Here is a 19402-nt window from a genome sequence, read left to right on the forward strand (position 1 = left end):
CACTATTATCTTACAAGATAGGGTGGCCTTTTAAAAGTTTACCATGGTATGTGCAAGCTCTGTAAAGCCTGCGAGGGAGTGTTAAGGAACTAGGGAAAGAGATGTTGGACTCAATGTATGTGGGTGGTCACGCAAGCAATAAATGGCCACTCTAACTCGTGAAAGAGTAGTATGTATGAGAGTAGTGAGATTGTAAAGAAGTGGTAATGGAGAAATGAAAGAGAATAAGCTTCATGCCTATCTTATTTAATCCTGAGCTAGTGGGCACAATATATGTGGACACCTGTTGTCACTATACACACCCACTAATTCGGTTAATGTATTTTGCTGTGTTTCCACTTTGGAAGCCTTCCAAAACCTTCAGCTTTACTACAAGCTTCAACCATAGCAACAACCACATGCTCCAACTCTGATACCACTGTTAGCCCAAGATTAATAAGATAGACATTAAGCTTAATCTCTTTAATTTCTCCATTGAATGCTGACAAACTGAGGGACATTGGCTGTTACTGAAATGGAAACACAGCTAGGTAGAATTCAAGGCGCCCCCCCAACACACCCCTCCCCCCCAAAAAAAAAACAAAGCTAAAATGAGTCCAAAACGTCCTGGCACAATGTAGTCTTTATAGATTTGAAAGCGGGTTGCTTCCTGAGAGTTTCAGGAGCACTAAGCAAATTTAGGTAATCTTATACCCATAAACTGCAACCCATTGACAGGCTTCCTAGATAGAGAGCCTGTTAAGAGTACAAAAAATTTTGGATGATCACTTGGACTGTAACTGATACAGGCCAACTAGCCTTGTTTCTACATGTGTTGAGAGTTGAACATGTCAAGGGGTACAGGACACTTGTCTTTGTGTTGAGACGAACACGTAAATGGATATATGAGAATTGGCCTTGCTTATACAACTCATTCGCATTAAGAAACTTGGTGAAGTAACCGACCCTTACTGTCTGTGTGTTGATATTTTTCCTCCAAGTATGTATTGAGGTTTGTATATTGTTCTGGGAGAGAGGACTTCACTACATCAAGGGTGCACCTGCATCGTCACCACTTATCTGTCAAGGCCAAGAAAAACCCTAGTTTCAATTTGAGCAGAAAGGGCCTATTTGAAATTGTTCTTTAAAAGACTTGAAACAAAACATTGTAAGGAGTTTTGTAATCAAGAGGTCCTTTGTTGTACCGTAGGGACACATGTTAGTTACAGCTACTGGAGCAGTTTTTGACTTGGCTTTTTAAATTATCCTAACCAGATTGCGGAAAAAGAGCATGGCAAAGCAAGTTTACCTCAAAAACGTTCACAAAGGTTTCACATGCATGAGCTGCTTTGTTCCCCTGGGCAAAGCCACTTGAAGTCAGCACAAGCATGTAAACTCACTGCATTGAGTAAAGACTCAAATGCTAGTGAAAGTTTACTAATACACTAACTGACAGGTTTCAACCCATGGAATCCTTACTTGGTATCCTGATGTGCTGACAATGGTCTTTATCCTTTCAACAATTTCACTTGCTATGCTTGCGAGCTCCTCATGATATGATAGGTCACCCACAAAAAGTTTATCATTGCTAACCACCTTCAAAATAATTATCAACTAGCATCAAAAACAGTGATAAAATAGGACAAACTTTTCAAACTGCAGTCAAAGACATGGCTCACCTCCATAGAATTCACATGATATGGCAAGCTTTCTTGTGCCAATGCACCGCATGCTTGAATCACACTGCACAGGGCTTCAACTGCAAGCCCTCTTACCCTATAAACATCACTTCCAGAGAAAAAGAATTTACAATGCTACAAAAGGAAATTACACAACATTGCTCACTGCTGGAGCACTTCAAATGCAAAGAAGGAACACAGTTTTATTAGGAATGATCTAAAATAGAGTCTATCATTCATCAGTGTTAAGATTTAATGCCAAATCTGTACTAGCAACAAAGGCAAATGCTACTTCAGAAACAAAGGTCCCAGGGCCCAGAAATCCAAGAAAATCATTGGACAATTGCTAACTTTTACATCCTGGTGTATACTCCACTATGATGAAACCAATACTCTAAAAACACTCGTACGTCTCTGCAGATACTCCTGTGTTTTCAAATGACATATATAGACTGGACAAGATTAGGGCTCAGCTGAAGCTAGTGGAGTTACAACATAAATTGTATCCAAAACATATCTTCCCTTGTTCTAATCAGGGATTTTCTGAAAGGTGAAGCAAATGAGAGACACAACCAGACAAACATAAGTATAAGTACAACCTATTTTTGGAGAACGAGCCAAGGCAGAGATGGACATAGAGGTCTTACGGGGCCCAACCTCAGTGTTTGAGAGTATGTGAACCCCTTTACAGTTCAGCAGCTTCTTTGCAATCAGTTCTGCTATGAGAATTGCATGAGTTTTGATTGGCAATATAGTATCTTGTTAAAACAGCAGTCTTTAGTGTGACCTGACAGTTGCAGAATTTACTTGACTATTCCCCAAACGATTTTCAAGTTGGGCATTCTTGGTATATTTTGATCTGCCAGCTAATCTGCATTGTTTGTGAATCATCACGAAAAGTGTGGCATGGGTATCCTCTGTGCACTCTTATCTCATTTTGGTCAGCCTTGAGCAGGACAGTCACATTAGAATTTTAACAGTCATGGTGGACAGAGGGGCAGATGGTAGCTGATGGCCAATAGCATTGCTTACATTGTTTGGACATTAGACATCATCATACTATAGATCTATTGGATGTATCCACTGCAGGAAATATCTCCAGCACTTGGATAGAGATTGTCCACACTCTCCATTGTAGATGAGAGATGTTACATGGTGACTCCAGACTATCAGAAGGTGTTTTCCTACAGATATGAGATTCTGGCACATCATTTTGGCATTTCAAGTCACACATGGTCTAGCATGATAGACCTGCAGATTGGTTATTCATCCAGGCCTTGTAATAGACTTCCTTTTGTTTTAGAAGTCCCTTACAATGATACTTTTGTGCTTTGCCTGGGAAAAGTTTGTCCTAAGGGGATTCCTTATTATTATTTTTTTCCAGAGAAAAGTAAAAATTTCTATTAACGCATCGGAACAAAATGTCCAAAGGCAAAAAGACAAGTACGATGCAGCCCTATAAGGGACCACCATATCAAAAATTATATAACAAGGGGAAGTCTATTACAAAGCTTGAGTGTATAGCCAGTCGGGAGGTCTATAATGCTAGATCATGTGGGTCTCAAGGCGGAAAAAGGTGCCAGGATCCCATGTTCTGAGAAAAGCATCTCTACTCTTCCCCATAGTCTTCGAACTGCCCTGCATTCATTAATTATTATTTATTTTCACTGAGGAAAAAAAGTTATATGAACTCCAAACTTTAATTTAAGCCACAAAGAAGGCAATTTCTCCAATGTGGATCTTTGTAGCTTTTGTTGACCTAACTCATCATCGCTGCTCGCAATCAACTGGTGCTGTGCATCACCCTAGTATCTTCCTCCTCTCTCCCTGCAACCGTATCCTCCCTCTATGTCCCCTGCCTTGCTGTAGTCTATTGCAAGCTCTCTAGATCCTTTTGTCCCCTTGCAGGCTCCTACACATCCAAATAAGCACCAGTGCCTTCCCACAAGCTTTTTGGCCTCCATCGCAACCCTCTTGCATCCCTACTACCACTCACTCACCTGCCCTTCTCCAGCTCCTCACTGCCCCCCCCCCCCCAAAAGCGGCCCTTTCAGCTGTACCACCATTGTCCCCATCTTCCTTGCCATCTCTTCATCCTCTTCTGTCTGCTGCCCACCATCTGCGAACCTCCTCCCAGAGCACTCTCCTCCTTTCCCTCCTTTCTTTCCTCTCCTCGACTGCCTATCCCCTTCCCATATCCATCATACCTCTGCTCTCTGAGCAGCCCTTTGCAACTGGTAGAGACATCTTGCTGACCACAGATACACACACACAAAAACACATGCTAAAACTTCCAGGGGTGAAATGTGTCAACTCTGATATGTTTTGCCGTTACCTTGCCCTAGAATAGGTCTGTAGACAGTCCGAAGGGACGGCACTGACCATTAGCTGACCTCCCACCAGGCCTACTGCCTACAAGAACCATCAGCCATAAGAATAGGGTACTTTCTGGGGACAAACTCTATCAAAGTCTCCTTCAAAGTCTTTGAAGGAACTCCATAGAAAGGGTGTTCAGCTACTGCAGCAGGAACACTCCTAGATCTAGTCAATTACATCCTCCTTACATGACCATTTGGTACCATTGTGTTCTCCTCAACTTTGAAAGTCCTCTTTCAAGCCTATTTTCTTTGACTTTGAACTGCTAATTGGGTATTGGTCCTCGGATTCCAATATTTGGAGGAGTATTGGAAATCCTACTAGGTGGCATAGGAAGGAAGGCTTGTTAACCGGCTGTCTTCACTAATAGAAATCAAGTGCCACTAGATATTATACTAGCTGAGCTTTGGAGTTTCACCGTTTGAACTTTCTATAGGTCATTACGAACAGCTTCTATACAGGGAGTCATGTCACTAGCATGAGCTCAAGTGTATTTCCCATTATCCTTTGAGGAGACACTGACTGTTGTCTAATACTGTGCGCAGGAGCCTTGCACTCTTCCATTACTTCTTGCCCGAATTCTAGCAAGATCACCTTGAAAAGCATTGTACTCTCTCTGCTCCCTGAGCATTGCTACAGATCCTTTTGTACTATTTTTCTGCTCCAGCCCTAATATTGAGCCCCTTATACTCAGTTTTCCTTTTGAAGGTAAGTAAGATAATTTTCTGAGCAAATCTGCAAGGTATTTGTAGGTTAGGGCTCAGTTCTGCAGCGGAAAAATCCAGCACCTGCCCTGGTAAATAAGTGTTCAGTATGCATCCTTAATATCTCCTTGTAAATATGCATACTTAATATCTAAGTCTAAGCTGATTCTAGTGCCTGTAGCTCATTGCAAAGATTGTCACTCACAAAGGCCAGAAACTTTCAGTGCTTGGATGGGCTTATAGGATGAAAAGGAAGATTAAATTGATAATGTCATTATCATTATATAGCAATTGGAAAAGATTACCACAGGACAAGCTGGATTTTTCACCTAACATGAACCAACCCTCAGTTCATTTGCTATGCTGAATCCTTATTTGCATTTCTTCACTTGATTTCTGGAACTAACACTTTCTTTTTCATAATTTAAGATATCCCATACGAGTCGTAAGGCCAGTATTAACTAAACTGTATGAGAATCAAACATCAAGCGCAATCAAGTGTTTAATAACAACCAGAAATGTCGGAACCGTTTAGAAATGAAATGTCAGAAATGTGTTTCTTTCCAGAGGGGGTAAAATAAGAAACAAAGGTTTTCTTATAAAGGGATTTCCTATGGTTTTAAATTAGGGAAATAGGTTTTCAACCTCTATGGAGCTTTCTCTAAAACAAAAAAAGGCCAATTGAGTATAAGTAATAAACATGAGAGTCAATCACATTATGATTCTCATTCCAAAACAAAATGACACAATATCAAAATCCAAATGACTTATGATACATCATATAGAACTCATAAATGAGACTAGAGTCATGTGAGAGGAAGAAGAGATCAAAGCTCAGCTAAGAGTATAGTTGACAATGTAGAGTGTGAGAGCACGACACCCAGTGCAATAATCTGAAGTGTGTGTTGCAAGTACAAAGTACAACTCTTAAACCTTAGGGTTGTAAGAGGGTGTTCACATCCGAAGAGTGTGAAACATGATAAGTGCCTAAAACTGTGTAATGTAGACACATAAAATTAAAGAAATAAATCAGGGGGAAAAAACCTCTCATACGGAGAGTAAAAAGTGCCCTAGTGTCCTACTGAAGATCATCGACACTCCTGTGTGAGCGTAGGCATGAGTCGAACCCAACAAACCCCCTTGGAGTGAAGAGTGATCAAGATACAAGGGTCATCCACCAAAGGAGATCAAATTTAAAGCATTGTGAAATGCTTCAAATTTGTCAGGAGGAAGAGCTTTGGTGAAGATGTCTGCCACATTACTGGTGGTAGGACAGTAGACAAGGCTGATATCATTTCCATGTAGCCTCTCTCTAACAAAGTGATAATGGATCTCAATGTGTTTCGTGCGTGCATGAAACACTGCGTTGCGTGCCAGTGCAATGGCACTCTGATTGTAAGTGAACAAAGGAGTAGGCTTCGTGACAAATATATCCAAATCACCTAACAAGAGTCTAAGCTGCACACATTCAACTGTGGTAGTAAAAGCTGCATTGTATTTAGTTTCACATGACGATATGGCAATAGTGGATTGTTTCTTGCTAAGCAAAAGATGCAAGATGAGGCAAGAAAGAAACAATTGCTACTAGTGAAGTGACAAGAATCATAATCACCAGCTCAATCAAAATCACTATAAGCATGTAAGTGCAGTGGTCCCTCGTTGGCATAAAGCAATCCAAGAGTCCTAGTACCCTACAAGTAAAGGAGAACACGCTTGAGAGCTTGCCAATGTGATATGCGTGGCTCATGCATATATCTGCTCATGGCTGAAACTGCAAACTGTATGTCCAGCCTTGTGTTGCATAAGTAGATAAGACATCCAACTATTCGATCATATGTATGGATCATAGTTGCCTCCGTACGACGTAAGGCACCATCCGTATGGACGAATTCGTACGTTAAAACGAACCTATTTGGGCCACTTGGCCTGTGCGTCCTCGAATCTGCATCCTGTGTTTCCTGCACAATTGCGCTTTTTGAGGGGGTGGGAAGCCTTGGATACCTCATCCTCCCCCCCCCCCCAAAAAGAAAAAACGCCCTCTTTGGATTCCTTCTAGCTTGCAGCCCTCTCTTTGACCATTGACCCCTCTCTCTTTGACTGTTTGAACTTTGACCCTTCTCTCATCTACAAAAGGTGCTCCTCTCCTCCATGCTTCCACACCAATTCAACAAGCACTTACCATTCTCCGATTCTCATCTTCCTCTCTTGGATCTTGATTCTTGAATGGACTTGTGATTTGTCATTCTTGAATCTCACCTCCCATCCCCTTTGTCCCACACCCTATCAAAGCATTTGCCATTCTGAAATCTCATCTCCCATCCCCTCTATCCCGCACCCTATCAAAGCATTTGCCATTCTCGTCTCCCATCCCCTCTCTCTCACTCTTGCTCTTTCAACTTTACCCCAACCCTCGTGCCTCTCGAGTCTCCCTCCCTTTCAACTTTCAAGACTCAAGTTTCAAGAATTGAAGCATCTCTCTCTCTCTCTCTCTCTCAGGCCTCTTTATCCGTCATCGACACCATGACTCCTGAGAAGCATGAGGCCTTCAATTTGCATATGATCCATGTGGAGAGGGACACAAAGAGGCCCAACTTCCACCATTGGACATGCAAGTATTGCGGGAAGCGCTATACAAGTGGTGCAACTCGGCTTCTCCAACATCTTTCCAAGACGAGGGGGCAAGTTGCTCCATGCAAGGAGATCCCTCAAAACATCATAGAGGAGATTCTCACCAAGATGAGAGGGGGATCCACAAGAGGAGGAGGAAGTGGCTTATCGGCACCAACTCTTATGCCTACTAATGAGGAAGCATAAAATGTGGGTGTATCTTCAACTGATGCGGGAGAGGCCTCTACCATTGGTGGTGGGGGTTCCCCTAAAAGACAAAGAGTGGAGGCTCATGAGGTGCCAGAGAGACAATCCTCTCTCTCTCAAGCTCCCGGTCATCTGTGTGGATCGATTGCCTTTCTTAGAGAAAGGAGGCAACGACTTGCGGACATGGAAATTGCACGCACAGTGATTGAGTGCAATCTTGCATTTAACATCCTAAAGCAAGAGCAATGGAAGAAGATGGTAAAAGCCATTGCCAATGTGGGTTCATGTAAAGGATGAACTGGTGTTACATACAATGACATGAGGACGAAAAAGATTGATGAAGAGAAGGAGAGGATTGATAGAGCCCTTGATCCTATTCGGGCCACATGGATTAAATATGGTTGCTCCATTCTCACCAGGGATCGAGTGATCGTAAGAAACGGGGCATCATCAACATACTTGTCTCATGTCCACTCGGTACTTACTTTTTGCGGGCCGTAGATACTGGCAGAGAGGGAGGAAAACGACGGGCGCATTAATCTACCGCTACATTCGACAAGCTATAATTGAGGTATACATTGCAATTTGCCTTTTAAATTTATTTCACTTTCTTTTATTATGATAATATCATGATTCAATGATTCATAATTGAAATTTGATTTATACATAACTATCTTTCTGTTGGGAATAAAGGTCTCGTGCCTTTTAAATGTGCTCGGGTGTGAACACACCCTTAGCACTTGTACTTACACATATATATCTATCTAAAAACCTAAAGATACACACTCGTCATTGTACCTAAAAACATGCTCACTCTCTACTCTGCTCTCTCTCACTCTCTCTATCTCTCACTGCGCGTAACGGCAATTTGTCTCCATCTCCGTGTCTAACCGGTCCCTACAAACTGGTATCAAAGCTACGGTTGAGGCATTCATACCTCTCAGAGATCGATTAGGACAAGCAAGTAGGTCGTGAACTGCAGAAGGCTCCAGCGTGGAGAGTGTGCATCTGGCCCTAGCATGGAGAGTCAAGAGCTGTAGCGTGGCAGCATGGCAGCGCTGACGTTAAACACTACACGGCTCAATGACGACTGGCGAGTGGGGCGACGACCAGCAGACGGGTCACGGGAAAAAAGGCGGCAGACTGGTCACATCTGACAGCGTGCAAAAGGCGACACTGCAGATGAGCTGACGACAAGAGGTTCAAGCCTTCCGATGAGACGGCAGCTGACAACTGCAGCGCTAACGAACGATTGGAGGCTGCTGCTGCGTGACACGATGGCAAGCTCGCATGCAACAAGGACTGGGTGCTAGGCTGCACGGGCAACGAGCGGGCTGCACGGACAACGGGCGGCAAGTCAATGGTCTATTTTTTATTTACTTCTTATTTTTTACTTCCCGTTTACGGGTGTTCGCGCGCACAAGCATAGAAGGCAAATCTTTGTTCTGAAATTTGGGCGTTTCCCCTAAATTGGTGCCTGACACCATTGCAATGTTCTCTCGACTAGAAATTGCAGACATTGAATGCGCATGCCTCATAATTTTTTCTGGGGATTCTCAAATGCAAGTAATATTTTTTTCTTGAATGTGTCAATTTCACTGAAATTTGTGCAATATTGGCCAGAAATTTGGGGCATTTCCCAAATTTGGGGAATTTGATGCAAGACAAGCACATCTGTCTCAGAAATTGCAGGAATTTGTGACATTTTGTCCCCGACATTTGGGGCTTTTAATGTACATGCACAAATTGGGTTGTTCTATGTATGATAGAGAAAATGCAGATGTGTGGTTGATGCTTTGAGCACAAAATTTCGGGGCTTTTGACTGTTTGTGTCAAATTTTATGCCTGTGGGTACATGTACAACAGAAATTGCAGCTGAAATTTTGGGATTTCTCATGTAATGTGATGCATATGTCCTTGGAACAGCTGTAATCATTTGGATAATGTTGTATCACATGATTTGGTGCTTCTGAAAATTTAATTACAGATCTGAAATCTGTGTTTCTGCATGGTCATTTGTTGCTGATTGGTACTTGTTTGTACCTTGGTCACTTGAGTGACAGTTTGGGCCTGCATTTGCTGGTTTTTTTGTCACATTTGAGCTAAAAATCATGGCAAGCAGCAATGTCAGCAGTAATCTGACGCACATAAAGAAGCTTGAAGGCGCACATAACTTTGCAGTTTGGCAAAAGCAGTGCTACATTATCCTGTTGCAAAAGAAGCAGGCAAAGCCGATCAAAACCAAAGGAGCAAAGCCCGTGGACATGGAACAGGATGATTGGGATGAGTTAAATGAGCTTGCACGCTCAACCATAGAGCTATCGATTTCTGATGCCTTGCTATTCAACATTGAAGGTTTGGACTCTGCATATGCTATATGGACTAGACTGGAAGAACTGTATGCACAGAAGAGTGCTGCAAGCAAAGTGTATTGACTGAAAAAGCTTATGGATTTGCGTATGAAAGAGGATACAACAATGTCTACTCGCTTGAGTGAGTTTAACTCCATTTTCAGCCAGCTGGTTGCCTTGAAGTTCATGATTGATGAGGAATTTAAGGCTACTTTCTTGCTTTGCACTCTACCAGAGAGTTGGGATACATTCAGGACTGCTACGAGCAATTCTAATGTGATCCTTTTGTATGCTGATGTAGAGAGTGCTCTACTCATGGAAGAGATGAATCGGCAGAACAATGCATCCAATAAGTCTTCCAATGCTTTGCATACTAGGGGCAGATCACAGCAAAAGGGAAAATATGATGGCAAGGGACGCAGTAAATCATGTGGCAAAGATGTTGAATGCCATCATTGTGGCAATAAGGGTCACTTTAAATGTGACTGCTACAAATGGAAGAAAGTGAAAGGAAAAGGGAAGAAGACAGATGATAGCAAGGAAAAGAAAAAGGACAGTTAGCCTAAGAAGAGTAGTGTAAAAATTGAAGAGGTGAATGTAGTCACTCATGACAGTGACAGTGGGAGTAACATACTCTTTGCCCCTTCACACTTTGGTGCACATGCTTTACTTGCAGATATAGATGATGACATGCATACCTGGTTTCTCGATTCAGGTGCTTCCTTTCATGTTACCCCTCATCGTGAATGGTTCTCCGCCTATACAGGGGGTCGACATGGTGTTATCCATCTTGGGGACAACTATACATGTGAGATTGCAGGTATTGGCAATGTGCAATTACAGTTTCAGCATGGCTCTGTCTTTACATATCAGCATGTACGATATGTAGCTCAGCTCAAGAAGAGCTTGATTAGCATAGGGCAGCTAGATGATGATGGTTTTCATATCACCTTTGGTGATGGAAAATGGAAGATCTGTAAGGGATCTAGGGTTATTACCAGAGGTTGCAAGAGTGATACTTTGTATCCACTTCATGTATCTAGTGTGCATGACCATGTTGTTGCCGTGATCGAGCAACCAAGCATTTCTTTATGACATGGCCGGTTGGGACACATGAGTCAAACATGAATGAAAGTGCTTTCTTGTTTGGGTTACTTGCCTTTTCTTCGTTATGCTGATTTTGAGCATTGTGATCATTGTATTTATGGAAAACATGCACAGACATCTCATAAAAAGTCTCTTTCTTTGAAATCTTCTCCTCTAGAGTTAGTGCATTCAGATGTATGTCAAATGCTAGGATTATCTTGAGGGAAAAATAAATATTTTGTCACCTTTGTCGATGATACTACATGGAAAGTATGGGTTGTTGATTGCTGGCAGGGATACTCATGCCTTGGATTCACTGAAGCAAAGTCTTAATGGCAGCTTTGATATGAAGGATCTTGGTGATACAAATCACATTCTTGGCATGCAAATACTCAGAGATAGATCAAAAGGCTTACTGTATCTATCTCAGCAGGAGTATATCTCCAAAGTTTTGCAGCGTTTCAATATGGAGGGGGGGAAAACAATTGGGGTTCCATTGCCTCCATATGTGAAACTTAGTGCAGAGGACAGCCCTACATCTGATAATGAGAAAGCTTAAATGGCCAAGATACCATATGCTTCAGCTGTTGGCAGTTTGATGTATGCTATGGTTGCTACACGTCCTGACATTGCCTTTGCAATGGGAGTGGTTAGCAGATACATGGCAACCCCTGGCAAGAAGCATTGGGATGCAGTGAAAGATATTATGAGATACCTCAAAGGCACAAAGGAGTTGTGCATCTGCTTTGGAAAGCAGAAGGCATTTGTTGTTGGCATTACGCATGCAAAATATGCTGGCCATGCGGAATGCAGGAAGTCCACTTTTCCAGGTATGTGTTTACTTTCACAGGAGGAGCAGTCTCTTAGATCTCCAGGCTACAAAAGTGTGTTGCATTGTCTACAACAGAGGCAGAGTATGTGGCTACCACTGAGACATGCAAGGAGGCTTTATGGCTTTCACGTCTGGTGGGAGAGCTTGGCATCTCAGAGTTACCTGTTCTCCATGGTAGCACAGAATCCTGTCTTTCTTGCAAAGACAAAGCACATACAGGTGAAGTACCACTTCATTAGAGATGTAGTTGACAGCAAGAGCATCGAGCTTGTCAAAGTGCATACAGATGATAACCCTGCAGACCTTCTCACAAAGGGTCTTCCAGCAGAGCGGTTTGCTCATTGGTGATAGATGATGGGAGTTGGATAGATATATGTATTTCAACTTTGTACATACCTAGACTTAGATGATTCTTTTCTCCTCTCCAGGCACATTGCCTTAAGGTGGGAGGCTGTTGGGAATAAAGGCCTCGTGCCTTTTAAATGTGCTCGTGTGTGAACACACCCTTAGCACTTGTACGTACACATATATCTATATCTAAAAACCTAAAGGTACACACTCGTCATTGTATCTAAAAACGTGCTCACTCTCTACTCTGCTCTCTCTCACTCTCTCTGTCTCTCACTACGCGTAACGACAATCTGTCTTGATCTCCGTGCCTAACCGGTCCCTACACTATCTCCCTATTCTAATAATTAATTTCTCTAGTATCTATGATCTATCTCGATTCTCTCTTTCCCCCTAGGCTGAAAGGTCCCCCAACTCCTGGGCCCCATCTCTCTTCATTCTTGAATCTTTAAAGTTGAAACTTGAAACTTAAAAGGCTTAACTTTCAACTTTCTCTAGACTCTTTTTCTCTCTAACCTCCAATTTCCAAGTATTATTAGTAATAAGTATACTTGTAATTTGCAAATTGTGGTTGTAGCTGGGCCCCTCAAATGTGGTGCAAGTTATTACCGACAATGCATCGAATTGTCGCGGCCCAATGGGCCGTTTGCTTCAGGCCGAGTTTCCTACAATTGTGTGGACTTCATGTGCAAGTCATTGTTTGGATTTGCTCATGGAGGACATTGGGAAACTCAAGTGGGTGAAGAGGGTGGTCCGCAAAGCTACATCCATTGTCATATTCTTCACGGTAAAGGTAAAGGTGCTTGCAATGTATCGTGAGCATAGCACACTGGAGTTGAAGAAGCCTTCTTCAACTCGCTTTGCTTACATGTGGTTATTGCTGGAGCGCCTTTATGAGGTGCGGTCTGCACCAAACAGTGGTGTCCACTCTATGGAATGAATGGGATGAGCACGAGACACAGGAGACCAAAGCCATGCAGCGCTTGTGCCTTAATAAGCGGTTTTGGCAAAAAGTCCGTGTCGTTGTCATTGTTGCGACTCCCTTTTATAGGGTGTTACGTATAAATGATTGCGAGGGGTCCACCATGGGCCTTCTCATTCACTTCTTTAGAGCGGCATTGGTGGAGACATGTGCTTGTACAGTGATCACACACATGTTTTAGAGATAGCAGAGAGGAGATGGGTGTGGATTCATAAGCCCATCCATGGTTTTGCCGCATTGGTACATCCGGCCTAATGCTTATTTGACTCGTGTGGTCCCTATGGATGACCACAATGCAATGCTAGAGGAGCTAGAATGCTATGCAAATCAAAGAGGGCATGTGGCTTTTGCTTCTCCCACTTGTTGGAGGAGAGAGTCACTTGTAAAGCCTTTATTTTGGTGGCAAAACTTTGGATACGCATTGGAGACCCTTCAGCCCTCAACCATAAGGGTCCTTGCTCAGGATTGCTCTTCGGGTGCATATGAGAGAAACTGGAGTGCCTATTCTCTCATTCACACAAAGATTCACAATCGGCTTAGCACACGACAGTTAGAGCGACTAGTCTATTGCCACACTAACTTACGCATGATAAGGGCTATGATGAGCATGGGTAGTTCGAAGCAATAAGGCGGGGCTCTAGTAGCTCACATCCTATGGCTCATGATGACATCCCCCCCTTGCCTACACAGACGCCACCTAGGGAGCCATCATTGGATGATGATGGTAAACTCATTAGTGAGAATGAGTATGAGTATGAGTGTCATCTTCAGACTCTCTTGATGAGCATTCAGATGGTTCTGATGATGATGATGATGATAGTGATGCCTCATCATAGATTCATAGGTCTCTCTTTTTTTTGTATCTGATATATCATATACTAGACTATAGTTATATCGCATGTTTTGCGCAGCCCATGCGACCGCAATTGTCACCCTCATGTATTCATCTTATTCTGTAATGAAATGGCTATTTCCACTTTGAACATGTATTCAATGATCTATAATTTAATGATTTATAGTTTTTATTATTTTAAAAATCATCTTAATTTTTTTCGTACTAATATCGTACCATACCTTAAAAAATCACAAGGTACCATTTAGTACCGTATTTTATCGTATCGTACCGTATCATATCTTTGGTACCTGACAACTATGGTATGGATATTAAACAACTCACTGTCATCATGCAATGACAACTTCAGTCGAGGTTCCATTGGTGTACAAACTGGCTTGCAATCCTGTAAGCCAAACCTCTTAAGAAGTTTACCAATGTATCTTAATGGTGACAATCCAATGCCTCTAGCATCATGAATGAACCGAATGCCCAAGTAATAGTGCAAAGGCCCCAAATCTGACATCTCAAAAGCTTACTGCAAATTTTGTTTGAATGCTGAAATCTGATCAATATGTGTCCCTGTAAGCAGAAGATCATCAACATATAGACATATGACCAGCAAGGATCCTGTCTCTTTACATACGTAAAGAGTAAACTTTGATGAGCTATTTATGAACCCTGGGCTGAGTAAAAAAGCATCAATCTTTGCATACCAAGCTCCTGGAGATTGTTTCAAACCATATAATGTCTTTTTTAGCTTATAGACCAAGTGTTCGGATCCCTCAGCTGCAAAACCAATGGGCTGCTGTACATACACTTCTTCTTGAAGTTTCCCATGTAAAAATGCAATATTTATATCAAGCTAATGCACAATCCATCCATAATGGGCAGCCAAAGCAACCATAGTCCTAATGGTAGTCATGCGAGAGGTAGGAGCAAATGTCTCCTCATAGTCAATGCCTTTCTTCTCTATGTAGCCCTTGGCCACAAGCCTAACCTTATATTTGTCAATGGATCCATCTGCATTCCTTTTTAGCTTATAGACCTACTCTGTACCAATGGCTTTCTTCCCAATAGGAAAAAACACTAAATCCCATGTTTGATTCTTTATGATGGAATCAAAACTAACTATACCCATGCTTTTTTCGCTCTATTGCCCATCATTGCTGACCTGCCTCACGTGTACCCCCGCTACATGCCCTGCCTCTCCTACAGGTCAACATCGATTAGTCACCGCGCCCCCGGCAACCCACCCGTTTTGCCTGCCTATCCCTTCTACGTCGCGCTGTACCTCTCCCCCCGCCAAACACTAGCGCCTTCCGCCTGCCTCCCCCTAGTGCTGTGACAAAACCCCTCCCCCCCCCCCCCCCCCCCCCCAGTGGCTCCCCCCGCCAACAACCCCTTCGCGCTCTGTACCCCCCCGCTGTCTTCCCTCACCTTGCAGCTTCTGTCCACCGCTCCAGGCCTGCCACCCACTGCACTCCCCCATTCTAGCACCCCAGCGCCTCCCCCCCGCCCCCCCAACTCCTGCACTACTCCACGTCTCCTTCACCCCGCCCCTCACCCGCGTGGTTTCAACTTGATGATATCATTTGTGGCGCCACGTGTCTCCATCATCGTCAGAAAACAAACCCTCCCACCCTTCCTTGCCATCGTATACAACCCCCCCCCCCCCCCCACCCCCCCGGCAATTCAGCAGTGTGATTAGCACGTTCTTAGTAGGGACGTGCAATGGAAACCTCTAGTCAGACGCCGGTGCATTCTACGAGTGCCCCCCAGTCACACACCTTGCGCATCATCCTATCTGAGGAACAACTCTTGGCCGTCTAAGCCACAGAGTTGGAGCTGAAAGAAACAGTGATCTTTGGTCAGATCGTTGGACACTCCCCATTGAGGCCCAGTTGCGGGATTGGCTCCACTCCACGCTGCGCATTGGTACATCGCAAATCAGGGAGATAGTCCTCATGGGCCGAGGGATCTTCATGATTTGACTCACCTTTGCGGGCGCAGCCCATGAGTTAGTGGAGAGCTCGCCCTATGCCTCCACGAAGGGGGTCATCTACATGGTTCGCTGGTATAGTGGCTTCACAGTGGAGTCATTTGCGCACCACAACTGTTTTCTCAGACACCCAGTCATCCTCCCTTTCCCCGGACTGGCAATAGAGTACCGCTAGCTAGTGGAGGACTTTGGACGGCTCTTTGGCATAGTTCTTCCTACTTCCTTCGCGGATGCAATGATAGCTGCAGGAGTCCCAAAGGTACGAGTGGCCATGAAAGACACAAAAAGCATACCAAAGTTCCTGGAGATTGAGGCTAGAGGTCACTCCTTTAGGCAGCAGGTCATTGTGACTAGGCAACCAAGGCAGTGCCTGCATTGCTACGACTTTGGGCATCAGGGAGCAGATTGTATGCATTTCGGGGCCAAGGCGGCTCCATCGACAGGCCCACACGCCCACAGGTGGACGCTGACAGCTTCATACGGATCTAGAGACGACAGAGAGGGAGGCAGCAAAGGGGCCGCAGATAGCTCTTCAAACCCAGCCCCATCAGCAGGGAGCAGGAGGGCGAGCGATGCCCCCTCGGCAAAGCACTCTGTAGCCCCCCCTACCCACCCCACCCGACAGGACCCCAAACCAAAACATCCATCTCCTGCACCACAGACCACCTCACCTGAGATCCCACAGCCCCCACACCCCTCCCCCTCCGTTTTCCATGCCCGCCCCCACTGACCCTGGCCCACAGCCCCCCCCGCCACACCCAACACAGACCTCCAACCATCCCTCCATCCCCACCCCCCTCTTCCCCACCACCTCCCCTGTCGAGCACCCCCTAGATCCGCACCCGGTTCAGGTGATCCCGCCCAAACCCACCCCCCCCCTCTCACAGGTGGTGATGAGCCACACACGCCTACATCCTCCTCGTGCCAGTAGTGCTCTCCCTCCCACACAACCACTAGCTCATTTGCCCTTGCCGCCCATCACAGTTTCCCGAGACAGGTATAGCCCCTGCCATAGGAGTTCTTCTGCAGTGGCCCATGGTTCTACATGAGAGTTGTGGAGCGCGGAGAGTTTCCACTACCTCTTGAGGTGGGGATCTTCGTGGTTCATAAGTCAAGGAGAGGCAAGGTCCATCTACTAGCACCACCGGATGGACCAAACTATGCTTTTTTCCTTCAGTCCTCTCACTCAGAGGATTGGACAACAACACAGATAAAGGAGGAGCTGAAGAGTCAGGTGGCGGACCACACCTCCCAGTGGATGAGAGAAGAAGGATTAGCACTGTTCGCATACCAATGGCCTGGTTGTATGATGGACATCAACTGGTGGGCTGGTGTCGAGCTCCCACACTTAGCATTATTTTTCGAGCCCCTCCACAGTGTAGAGCTCCACGGGATGTGATCGAGTGGCCCCTGGCACAAGCGACTCGTTTCTACCAATGTACAGAGTCATGACTCTCAACATGGCTAATAGATGTATTGATAGTACCACCTGGAGTATCTATCACCCCTATGGTCTGGCCAAGGGCCACCATGGGGGACTAGAGTTCGCCGTCCAGACCGGCGGCAAAAGATACTTGTATGCCCCATAGTTATTCCTCTTCATCAGCAGCCTCAGCACTAAACAGATGCCTTTTCGGTCAGTCACAGGTTTTCCCAAGAGCCTACACCTTGCATCCTGGAATGTGAATAGTCTCCACTACAGTGGGACACATGGTTCCAAGAAGTTGATTGTTCAACAAGAGCTGCAGCTTACCCTTGCCGAACGGATCAACATCTTACTTCTACACGAGCACAAGCTCACTCCCACCCAAGCCTAGCCGGTAGGAAAGGTACTCCCGAGCAGCTCGCACACTTACTGGGAGCACGTCATAAGTGCCCATGGCAGGAGTGGAGGCGTATGCATCTCTATTGGCACAAGTTTCACCGCTTGTGTACGAGACCACGGGACCATAGTTGCAAGGAGGGTTCTATGTCCTATGGAGGTTAGGGCACGCAGCAAGTTTTGAATGGAAATCGCGGATGGAAATCGCGGATCGTTGGAGGAGACTTCAACAACTTGGAGGCTTTGGAGGACCAGCAAGGCAGAGGTAGAAACTACCAGGCATGGCTGGGGAGAAGCAAGAGGCATGGGAGATCTTTCTAGTAGCAGTAGGAGCACGCGAGGCCTGGAGAGACCTTGCTGTCCATAGGAGGGAAAGGCCATTGGACTTCTCTTGGGGATACAGGCAACTAGGTGGAGTCCTGCTGGAGCAGTTGGACAAGTTTTATGTAGGAGAGTGGGGAGGCTCTCGTGGAGGCCAGATTGAGTAGTTAGCAAGCACCACGTTGTCTGATCATTGCCCGGTTCTCCTGACACTTGATCCCACCGCATCCGCCCTAGACACACGATCATGTCCGATCCCTTACTTGATCTATAGGAGAGAGGAAGTGACGAGACAGATAGAGCAGATTTGGACTAGAGAGTGGGGTAGGAGGGACCGGATTGCAGAGGAGGTTGCAGAGGTCCTAGCCGAGTTGAGCAGAATCTGTCAAGAGATAGCCATATAGGCGAGGTAGCAGAGCTGGGAGGAAGAGAGAGCACTCCGGCGGGACCTTGCAGCCAGGCAAAGATTATTATAGGAGACACTAGGGGATCCCACCCCCTCCACGCACAGGAGGGGCGCACACGAGCAGCCATGGCTGGCCTAGAGGACAGACGCTCAGAGTTCTCTTTCCACACCTCAGCAGTATTCTAGGCGCGGAAGGGGGACACGATGTGCAGGGAGCTCTTCTAGGTGCACTAGCCTCGCACCGAAGGTGAGCAGATATGCAACCTTCGAGATCAGTATGGGAGGACTCTCGTTCTAGCCCAGACGAGGTAATGGAGATTGCCACCGACTATTACACGTGGCTTTTTAAGCAAGAGATAGCATCAGTTAGAGGACAAAGATTTAGACAGCAGGTATGGGATCACATCCGGTCCCTCGTCACAGAGGAGATGGGACGCTCCCTCCTAGCCCCCTTCACAGAGAAGGAACTAGAGGAGGCTTTCCATACACAGGATGGGCAGAAATGCCTGGGACAGGATGGCCTCTCTAAGGCCTTCTTGACTACCTACTGGGAAGTGGTGAAGGACCCTCTACTGATGGCCTTCCAAGAGATTTTCACTTCAGGACAGACGCCAGGGAGTCTTTTGGCAGGCCTTATCAGTCTTCTCCCCAAAGGGGGAGACCGGTTGGCAATGGAGACCGATCACCTTATTCTCAATGGCCTATAAGGCACTGGCAAAGATGATTGGTAGACGACTATGCCCCGTGCTTCCAAACATCATCCATGATACACAAACAAGCTTTGTTTGGGATAGGAGCATCCTAGACAATGTATTTACCTTCTTTGAGGCGATAGAGTGGACTCAGCATAGTGGGCAGAGACTGGCTG

At 45.2% G+C, this 19402-nt stretch overlaps 1 protein-coding gene across 9 annotated transcripts in view; it reads right to left on the reverse strand.

Moving 5' to 3' along the window:
* Positions 1-607: 607 nt before the first annotated feature.
* Positions 608-19402, reverse strand: part of LOC148016346 (uncharacterized) — a 209271-nt gene continuing 190476 nt past the window's right edge. For 3 of the 9 annotated variants that reach the window (XM_087664208.1, XM_087664205.1, XM_087664203.1), the window contains exons 20-23: positions 1659-1767; positions 1459-1575; positions 1289-1336; positions 608-1059 (exon numbers count right to left, since the gene is read on the reverse strand). In XM_087664208.1, the coding sequence (XP_087520334.1) occupies positions 1024-1059; positions 1289-1336; positions 1459-1575; positions 1659-1767 (310 nt within the window). In that variant the 3' untranslated portion in view covers positions 608-1023. Of the gene's footprint in view, positions 1060-1288; positions 1337-1458; positions 1576-1655; positions 1768-19402 lie in introns of those variants that run through there. The other 6 variants (XM_087664207.1, XM_087664204.1, XM_087664206.1 and 3 more) reach the window with 5 other exon arrangements.

This window comes from Lygodium microphyllum, chromosome 23, assembly GCF_053477565.2.
Source record: "Lygodium microphyllum isolate KBCC chromosome 23, Lygodium_microphyllum_v1.1.10, whole genome shotgun sequence".
NCBI lineage: Eukaryota > Viridiplantae > Streptophyta > Polypodiopsida > Schizaeales > Lygodiaceae > Lygodium > Lygodium microphyllum.